This window comes from Equus przewalskii, chromosome 12 (genome assembly GCF_037783145.1).
Source record: "Equus przewalskii isolate Varuska chromosome 12, EquPr2, whole genome shotgun sequence".
Classification (NCBI taxonomy): Eukaryota; Metazoa; Chordata; class Mammalia; order Perissodactyla; family Equidae; genus Equus; species Equus przewalskii.
In genome coordinates, this window is record NC_091842.1 from 40,747,056 (window position 1) to 40,756,080 (window position 9,025).

At 59.4% G+C, this 9,025-nt stretch overlaps 2 protein-coding genes across 16 annotated transcripts; one reads left to right on the forward strand and one right to left on the reverse strand.

Annotated features, from left to right (window-relative positions):
* Positions 1-124: 124 nt before the first annotated feature.
* On the forward strand, positions 125-9,025 carry BRICD5 (BRICHOS domain containing 5). 12 transcript variants are annotated; one of them, XM_070568741.1, is made up of 6 exons: positions 125-1,076; positions 1,251-1,376; positions 1,583-1,738; positions 1,809-1,910; positions 2,166-2,319; positions 2,422-2,620. In XM_070568741.1, exons 1-6 carry the CDS (start codon positions 1,026-1,028, stop codon positions 2,514-2,516), a joined length of 684 nt encoding a protein of 227 aa, XP_070424842.1. In that variant the 5' UTR covers positions 125-1,025; the 3' UTR covers positions 2,517-2,620. The 12 variants fall into 12 exon arrangements, with proteins under 12 accessions (XP_070424842.1, XP_070424840.1, XP_070424839.1 ...); XM_070568739.1 differs by having other exon boundaries at positions 153-1,076; positions 1,224-1,376; XM_070568738.1 differs by having other exon boundaries at positions 153-1,076; positions 1,224-1,376; positions 1,583-1,910.
* MLST8 (MTOR associated protein, LST8 homolog) lies at positions 2,481-7,797 on the reverse strand. Of its 4 annotated transcripts, none has more exons than XM_008542470.2 (9): positions 6,581-7,797; positions 5,871-6,063; positions 5,652-5,703; positions 5,406-5,568; positions 4,881-4,956; positions 4,646-4,798; positions 3,595-3,719; positions 3,266-3,429; positions 2,481-3,128 (listed from the first exon to the last, which is right to left on the reverse strand). In XM_008542470.2, exons 2-9 carry the CDS (start codon positions 5,997-5,999, stop codon positions 3,010-3,012), a joined length of 981 nt encoding a protein of 326 aa, XP_008540692.2. In that variant the 5' UTR covers positions 6,000-6,063; positions 6,581-7,797; the 3' UTR covers positions 2,481-3,009. The 4 variants fall into 4 exon arrangements, with proteins under 4 accessions (XP_008540692.2, XP_070424824.1, XP_070424825.1 ...); XM_070568723.1 differs by having other exon boundaries at positions 6,430-6,641; XM_070568724.1 differs by having other exon boundaries at positions 6,291-6,618.

Consider the following 9,025-nt stretch of genomic DNA (forward strand, 5'->3'; position numbering starts at 1 on the left):
TCCTTGCTCTCGCCTAGACAGCGGCCTTTCACAGAGGCTGCAGCTGTCTAACTGCAGCATGGGGGTAGGGTGGGAGCACTCCAAGCAGAAGGCCTTTCTGGGATTCCAGTTCCAGAGCTGGAACACAGACCACTGCAGTTCCACCCCATTTCAGGCCCACTAGAAGGTGATGCTGAGGAGTCAGGAAAAACAAGGCACAAAGGAAAACCAGAGGGAGAAAGGGCCATGGGGTGCAGCTGGTGGAGGCCACACCCGTCCTGAGGGCTGCTAATACAGGGGGAGCCCTGACTGTCACAGTCCATGGTGTCAAGTGGCTGAGAACACAAGCTAGGAGCCAGGGTGGTAGCACAGTCCAGTTAGAGAAAGCCATGCTGGGCAGGGTGGGGCTAACAGACATGAGGCTGCCCTAGCCATCCCCGGGGCCGCGGGAGGTTTGAATAGGCTGCCTTTAAGGCGGTGGAGCCTTCTGGAAGCCATCTGGCCTCAGGCCTGCACTCTGGAATGCTCGTCAGCCCATGCTGTGCTGGGTATGGGGAACAGCTGGGGTACATGGGGAGGGAAGGGAGGTGGCACAGAGTTCCATACCAATTCTTTAGTGATGGTCTCTTAGGTGCCCTGGCCTGAGAGACTAGAAACAAACAGTCCTCTTTAAGAAAAAGTAAATCTGCTCCCGACAAGACTCTAAAATTGTTCTGGCCCAGCCTGGGCTGTCCTCTGTGCCAGCCAGGGGACTTGATTTCCACAACGACCGTGCTCTCATGACCTCCCAGGCCCATATGCTCTCCAGTCTGCACAGGCCAGGTGTCAGGAGAGCCAGGCATGGTGACAAGCACCCCCTAGGTGGGAGGGAGGGGGCTGTCCTGGCTCCGACGCAGATATCAGGTAGCTGGGCTGGCGAGGAAGCAGTGGGGTCAGGAGAGGAGGGGGCTAGGACGGTGGTTTGGCTCATCAGAGCCAGCCTGAGACTTCCCTGGCTGACTCCAAGGGGCAGCTGACAATCAGCGCATTGTCACCAGGGCTGCAGCATGGAGCAGGGAAGCTGCCGTGCGGAGAGCCCCGGGCCTGGGTCTGTTGGGGTGAGTGCCTTCCATCAACCAGTGTCCTCTCCTGGGACAAAGACCCAGGGCATGCCCTGGGCAGGTGACAGGAGTGTGGCACTCACCTCCCAGCCTCCTCAGCCCCTACCTTCCCTGAGCCAGCCTGCTCTCTGGTCTCTGCTCCAGGCTCCACTGACTGCAATATGCCCCCAGGTGAAGACCAAGCCCTGCCATGGGGGCTGGGGAGCTGCTGGCCTGCTGCTGCTGCTGCTGCTGGCACTGGCCACTGCAGGGGCTGTGGCTGGGGGGCTTCTTGGCTTTGCTCCCAGCCCTCCCAAGGTGAGCCCCTCCTCAGAACGCGGGCAGAGGCACGGACAGTGGAAGGGGGAGGAAAGGCCAACATACTGCAGCTTGGGTGGAGCCAGCGCCTGGAGCTGAGGGCGGGAGGGCCAGAGCGGTGGAGGGGTCAAAAGGCTTGAAGCAGGGGTGGGGGAGTGTTGGGGCTGCCCCACACTGCCCAGCTGAGCTCCACTGCCCACTCTCAGCCACTGCTGCAGATGCTCCGTCTGACTCTCCTGAGCCCCAGTGTGCCCCAGCCCAACCAAACTGCCCAGGTGGACGTGGCCCAGAACGTGGCGACCATCAGGGTGACTCCAGCTCAGAGCAATCGCAGCTGGGCAGTGCTGTTCGACGGGCAGAGTGTGAGTGGGCTGGGGGGGATCACCGCCCAGGGGGCTCAGGCGGCCCTGCCTCACCTGGCTGCCTCTCCAGGGCCACGTCTGTTACCGACCCCCCGAGCACCAGGCCTGCTTCCTCCACCTGATGGAGGCACGAGACCGAGAGACCCTGCAGCTGCTGGTGAACACCTCAGAGGTAAGCAGCCCCCACACGGCCAGGCTCCCAGGCCAGAGGCCAGACAAAGGGTCCTGTGTACAGCCCGGGCCTGGGGCGGGCAGGGGCTCCAATTTCAGGGGAACAGAAGCTCTATCTTGCCTTGGCTGAGGCTGCTGACAAGAGTCAAGGCGGGGCTGGCACCCGTGCCAGCATGTCCAGAGACCCATGGGCCCTGCCCACCAAGGGACAGTGCAAGTGTCCCTGTCCTGTGGCCCACCAGAGCCTTCTCTGCAGGCCCAAGAGTCTCGCAGCCCCAGCCAGCACACCCACCGTGCCCAGGAGCTGCTGGCAGTGCTTGGGAGCCACGAGGTGGACCCTGCCCAAGTTGGGGCTTCGGTGCAGCACCTCTGCGCAAAGACCCCCATTTACTGGGCCCGTCGAGCAGAGGGTGAGTTGGGGCAGGCTGTGTGGAGAGGCCTGGGCTCCTGCAGGACAGTCTGGGGACAGGGGAGGAGGAGCCCTTTGGGTTCACGAAGGCCCCTCCCCCCAGGGCCCCCGAGGCAGCGGCTGATCTACCTGTGCATTGACATCTGCTTCCCAAGCAACATCTGTATCTCCGTCTGCTTTTATTATCTCCCAGACTGAGCCCCTAGCCTGGCCCAGCCCCACAGGCCAGCCAGCTGGTGGGCCCCATCACCAGCACCACAGAGGGCAGCTGCTGGCGGGGCTAATAAACCCCTCCACCTGGCCATGATGGTGCTGTCTGTGGCCTCGGGACATGAAACGGGCAGGGTGGGGCAGGGGGAAGCACTGGCTTGGGCGTGGGCGCCAGCCTCAGGTCCCCCTCAGCGGCTCTAGGCCGTGTGGGTCCAGCATTTCCGAGGGGAGGGCAGGCTGGCTCAGGGAGGTCTCCTGAGCTCTTTCACACCAAGATAAGCCACTGGGCGCCAAGAGAGCCCCAGAGTGGACGAGCCTGGCCAGTCTAGGCTGGCTGAGAGGGCCAGGGAAGGTCAGTCAGGTCCAGGAGCCTAGGCTGGTAGAGGCTAGCCCATAGGGGTTCACTCTGACCTGGGCAGCTGAACAGGCACATGCAGCCGGTGCACCCAGAAGGCTGCCTGCAATCCTGAGGAGGCATAGGCTAGCCCAGCACGCTGTCGTTGAAGGCCAGGCAGACGACAGCTTTCTGGTGGCCGCCGTACTCTCTCTTGATCTCTCCTGTCTCCACGCACCAGAGCCGGGCCAGGTTGTCAGAGGAGGCTGCAAGGAGGGAGGGCGTGGGCAGCAGCTCAGGGCACAACCCGCAGCTGGGCACACTGGAGGCCGGCTCCCAGGAAGCAAGGAGCAGCAGCCGTGACCAGGCTGGCAGGGTGGGAGGCAGGGCGGGCAGGGCTCACCAGTGACGATGTACTGGGAGTCCCCTGAGAAGGCGCAGCCCCACATCCAGCCTCGGGATGACTCTCCGGGGTTGCTGCTCTTGATGCTCAGCTCTGTCATCAGAGAGAAGTTGGATGTCCTCCAAATCTTGCACGTCTGGTCAGCAGAGCAGGTGGCAAGGAGCCTGGGGGTGGGGTGAGCATGGCAGGGTGTCATCAGCAGCCACTCCCACCCTGCACCCCCTTGCTGTCCACCAGACAGGCCCCGACCCATCAAGCCCCCAGCCCCAGGCAGGTCCCCTCCACCCTACAGCCACCAAGGGCTCCCAGTCCCCAGCCCCGGCACACACGTGGAGTCAGGGCTGAAGCGGCACTGCAAGGCATAGCGGGTGTGCGCTGGGATCTTGGTCTTGGGGATGAGCTGTGTCACCTCATCGCCAATGCCCCCGGTCAGATTCCAGACATAGCAATTCCCCTGTGGGGTAAGAGGGAAGTTATGGGAGGCCTGGAGCCACCAGTGTGACACATAGGGAAGGATGCCCTGGCTACTAGATCCAGATCCAGGGACTGCCATCCAACACTGTGGCTGTGCCCAGGGGTCTGGGGGCAGGGGATGTGTGGCAGACACATCTGCTCCTACCTGGAGGACCTGGTAGACCTAGCCCCAACCAGGGCTATACCTGGAAGGCCAAGAGCAGGAGGCAATGCTTGGCCTTCCTGGAGGATGCTCCTGGCCAACGGGAATGTGAGGACTGAAGTAGGAGACACCCCAGACGGAGGGACCAGCAGGGCAAAGGCTCAGAGGAGGGCAGTGTGGGGACACTGTGGGACAAGTGACTTGCTGAAATTTAATGGACGTTAAAGGGAGAAAATGAGGCTGGACAGGAGATCAGAGGCCAAGCTGCAGCATCCTGAGGCCATGGTAAGGAGCCAGAGGCATCGTGGGTATATGCAGGGGAACAATGTAATCAGGCTGGTACTGCTGAAGGATGCTCTGGCGGCAGAGGGAAAATGGATTGGGGGCAGGGGGGAGGTCAGAAAGGAGGGAGGGAGGTCAGAGAGAGGCTGCAGCCACCATTGAGGGATACAGGAAACTTGGATCAGGAGGTGACAGGGAAGAGAGTGGGAAGTGGACAGACTTGAGAGATTCTGGAGATGGAAGTGACTGGCCTGCTATGGGCTATGGCAGCTAGTGGAGGTGGCATCAGAAGCAACACCCAGGTTTCTGGCTTTGGTGGCTGGGTTGGAGCTGGAGCCCAGGATGGGGAAGCAGGACTGGGAGGGGGAGGAGAAAGGCCTGAGAGACATTGGGGGAATAAGCCCACCTGCAGGGAATAAGGGAGCTCAGGGGCTAGGTGCTGCTGAGCCAGCCTCCCCCACTGCGCCCATCCCAGGACTCACAGTACTATTGACTGCGGCCATGTAGCTGGCATCAGGGTCGATGTGGGCAGATGTGATGGAGACCTCGGCTTCAGGGATCAGCTGCTCGTTGTGGTCAGTCTTCAAGTCCCAAATGTGGATGGCTCCGCTCTGGTCACCCACAATGAGTTCTGCCTGGGGTGCAGGGAGGGTGAGGTAGGGTAGGACCCCGGTCCTCCAGAACCCCAGGGTGTCCAGCCCCGTGCATACCCCTCACCTGGTTGGGGTGCAGGCACACGCAGTTAATGGGCGCATTCACCTGGAAGATCCTCTGACACTGCAGGTTCCGGGACCTTCGGGGTGGGGGACATGCACAGTCTGTAGTGAATGCTGTTAGTGCCCCACCCAGATGCCCTTTCCCTGGGCATTTGCCTTTATCCCTTTGCTGAAAGGAGCTACCTCATAAGAAATACTTGGGAGGTTGGCCCTCCCCAAGGGCAGCCTGCAGCCAATGACTGACTTAGAAGGGACATAAAGGCCAGCCCCTTGCCTCCAGGTGGGACTCGCTCTTTCATGCAATTCACTCTCCAAATCTCCCTTTGGAATCAGGCTGAGGCTGGACTGGCCTTTGTGTGGCTTCATCCCTGCCCTATCCTGCTTTCCTCACTGCCCTCAATAAATCACCCACACAGAAACCCTCATCTCAGCTTCTGCTTAGAGGGGACCCACCTAAGACAGTCTCCTGGCCTGGCCCTCATGACCATACCAAGGCGGGAGGCCCTCCCTGCCCAGCACCCCACACCTGAGGTCCCAGATCCGAGCAGTACAGTCCTCCCCACCCGTGTACATCCAGCGGCCATCCTCATGGAAGCCCACAGACGCGATGTTCTTGTTGACCCCGTCATAGCTGATGATGGGGTTGGGGTTATTGGAGTTGAGATCATACATGCGAATGTGCTGGTAACCTAGGGGCACAGGTCAAACTGAAGTTGGGCTGTGCCTAGATGGACCACCAGAGATCAGGGGTTGGGGTCGAGGGTGCAGGTACCTGCAGCAGCAATCATGCTGCGGTCAGGCGTGATCTCGAGCGCATTCACCTGCTGGGTCTGTCAAGGATGATGAACAGAGCCCTGGGGCCGGGGCCCTCAAGGCCTCCAGCATCCGGCTCAGCTGCTGCATCCTTCCCACCTCAGGCCGTTGCCCAGGCTGTTATCCCCACCAGGCGTCCTACCTAGCACCACCCTCCCCACCTCCCAGTGGAGGATACAGAGTCCTGGTGCTGCACAGTGCGGGTGCAGATCCCGCTGTGGGCCTGCCAGAACCGCACCGTGTGGTCATAGCCCGCTGTGGCCAAGATGACTGGGTCACTGCCCACCGTGCCTGGGGATGTGTTCATGGTGCGGCTGCTTGGAAGGCCCGGGCCAGAGATATGATCAACAATGGGTCAGAGGTCAGAGCATCTGGAGGAGAGAGGAGTGCAGTATTTTGGGAATACCCTCTAGGTCCTAAGTGGATTACAGGTCCACTAGATGCTGAGGGTTAGGTATTATCACCCTCATTTCAGATGGGGAAACTGAGGCTTAGAGAGGTTCAGGGACACGCATGACAACAGGCGAGGGACAGCTCCGAGCTCCAAGACGCATGCGCCATTCCCCGCCCCAAGGACCGGGCCGGGACGCCACCCCACCTACGGCCGGCAGGGGGCAGTCACACCCGGGGCGCCGCTCTGCCGCAGGGGCGGGCCGCGCGTGCGCAGGGCGGCGGACCGGCGGGAGAGGAAAGCCGAGTGCTGCGGCTGCGCATGCGTAGCAGGCCGGCGGCTGGACCTGATGGGAGGGGGCGCTCTCTGGCTGGACCCTCGAGCTCCCTGGTGCTCCGCTGACGGCCCTGGCTCCGTCCCGCTGGGCCAGCTTCCCCTGGGCGCGCTCTCCCGACCACCGGCAGCCGCTTTCCGGCCCTCGTCCCGCGGCCTCGTACCTTACATGCGGCTCTGCGCTCCGCCGCGGTCCAGGACTGGGGAGCGGAGCTGGAGCGAGTCGATGGAGGCCGAGGCCGAGCGTAGAATTATCGATGAGCCATTAGGGCGACACCATGGGACATACGGGGCGGGGGAGCGGGGTGTGGGGGAGGTGAATGGGACAAGACCAAAGTTCTGGGGCAGGGGTCCCCTCCTGCCGGGCAAGAAGCAGGAGAGGCCTGCACCCTGCTTCGCGGCGCGGGGACTGGGGTGAACGAAAGCAGCAGTCCCAGTCTTTTTCCCACTCGGGCACCGCACCCTTCTGACACGGCTACCCATTTCCAGGCTTGGGTCCCAAGGCGGCGTGGCGCCATCCCCTACTCCCCTCTCCTGGCTAGGATTCCCAGGTAAATTACAGATAAATTAACCAGGTTAAATCACAGGTAAATTTCACATAAGCAACAATAATTTTTGTGTGTGTAAGTATATCCCAAATATTGCATGGGATATACTTATACTAAAAAAAGTTATTCATTGCTTACATGAAATTCAAACGTAACTAGCCTTCCTTTAGTTTTATTTGCTAGATCAGGCAACCCTAGTTCAGGCACTTTCAGGCCTGTCCAGTCCCGGCCAGCCTGACCCTCGGGTCCCCCCACTCAGCCTAGCAACCACTCAAAAACTGGGGTTGCTCATACCTCCTTTTCCATTCCAGCCCTCCCACACTCCACACACGCAGCCTCACCCTCTGTCACAGAAAAAAGAGAGCCCTTGAGACAGGCTGTCCCACAGTTTCTTCCTACCGCGCTTACAATCATAGCTGCACACCTCCCCCACCCTTCCTTTCTCTGGCCCCTTGACCAAGGCCATGTCCCCTGCCCATTCCTCCAGGCCCCAGGTCCCAGAAACCTTCCTTCCTGTACCTTTCCCACCTCTCCTCCTTCCTTCTCCTGAGGCTTTAAACACCATAAAACAACCCAAAACTCTCCTAGCAGCTGGCACCCTCTCCAAAGAGCCGTCCTCTCAGCCTTGCTGGCTCCATGTCCTCGCTTCCCACTCACTCCTCTACCCGCTGTCCTGTCTTTGACCCCAGCTCTCCAATGAAAATGTCACCAGGTCACTGGCCATCTCACACTGCCAAACCCAGCGGATACTTTTCCTTCTGCATCTTGAGACGTCTTTGCAGTGGTCGGCAGCTCTGCTCCTAAGAAGCTCCCGTCACCTAGCTTCTTGCATTGGCACCCAGTCTCTTTCTCTGCCTTCTAAAGGCTGGTGCCCTCCAGAGTTCTTGTCTCTGCACGCCACATTGTCGCTGGGGGCTCTCGTCCACTCTCAGGGCTTCCAATACCATCCCTGCCCCAGGAGTTTCCAACCTGTCTCCAGCTGAGATCCAGCTCCCTGTTAGATGTTGTCCCTCGAAGGCCACACGGACACTTCCACTTTCTGTGGGCAAAACAATTTATCATAGACCAAAGGGCTTCCCCTTCTGTGTTCCAGTGCCCACCATGTGTTACAGCCTCGCGTGATCCGGATGCATCTGCCACTCCCTGTCCCTTGACAGCATCCTGACCTGCCTCTCCATACCCATTCCAGCCCCTCTCCAGGCTGTCCTTCACATTGCATAGTAGTCTATTAAAAACCTGTGTGACCCCTGTTAGAAGCCTTCAGGGGTCCCCTGTCACCCCCCGGACTCCTGGGCCTGGCCCCTGCCAACCCTGTGGCTTTCTCCCGCTCTCTGCTTCACAGGCCACGTGCTCCGTCCAGCCAGAGTGGAGTACAGTCTCAGAATTCGCCACCACACTCTCTCCTCTGAACCCTTGCCTGCTCCAAGGAGGCTTTTCTACCTCTTTACCTGTTGAGCCCTTGGTTTTCAACACCTTTCATAGCATTTTGAGGGCTTATTCTGTGTGAGGTGTTATGCAGGTGTTTGTTTTATTTGTTGAAGTGCGATTCACATAATATGAAATTAACCTTTTTATTTATTTATTTATTTTGAGGAAGATTAGTCCTGAGCTAACATTCGCCACCAATTCTCCTCTTTTTGCTGAGAAAGATCGGCTCTGAGCTTACATTCGTGCCCATCTTCCTCTGCTTTATGTGTGGGATGCCTGCCACAGCGTGGCTTGACAAGCGGTGCATAGGTCTGCACCCGGGATCTGAACCGACGAACCCCGGGCCGCGGAAGCAGAACGTGCCAACTTAACCACTGTGCAACCAGGCCAGCCCCCCGAAATTAACCTTTTTAAAGTGAATGATTCAGTGGTACTTAGCACATTCACAATCTTGAGCAACCACCACCTCTATCTAATTCCAGAACATTTTCATCACCTCCAAAGGAAACCCTGTACCCATTATGCAGTGCCTACCCCACTCCCTCAACCTCCCCATCCCCCAGCAATCATCAATCTGCTGTCTGTCTCCGTGGATTTGCCTATTCTGGATATTTCATATAAATGGAATCATAC

Coding starts and splice junctions, on each gene's coding strand:
- MLST8 (XM_008542470.2), bottom strand. CDS start 5,999: ATGAACACATCCCCAGGCACGGTGGGCAGTGACCCAGTCATCTTGGCC. Junction 5,569..5,651: donor CAGCATGATTGCTGCTGCAG/GTACCTGCACCC, acceptor CTGTGCCCCTAG/GTTACCAGCACATTCGCATG. Junction 3,430..3,594: donor CGCTTCAGCCCTGACTCCAC/GTGTGTGCCGGG, acceptor CCCCACCCCCAG/GCTCCTTGCCACCTGCTCTG.
- BRICD5 (XM_008542460.2), top strand. CDS start 1,128: ATGCCCTGGGCAGGTGACAGGAGTGTGGCACTCACCTCCCAGCCTCCT. Junction 1,377..1,582: donor TTGCTCCCAGCCCTCCCAAG/GTGAGCCCCTCC, acceptor GCCCACTCTCAG/CCACTGCTGCAGATGCTCCG. Junction 1,911..2,165: donor TGCTGGTGAACACCTCAGAG/GTAAGCAGCCCC, acceptor CCTTCTCTGCAG/GCCCAAGAGTCTCGCAGCCC.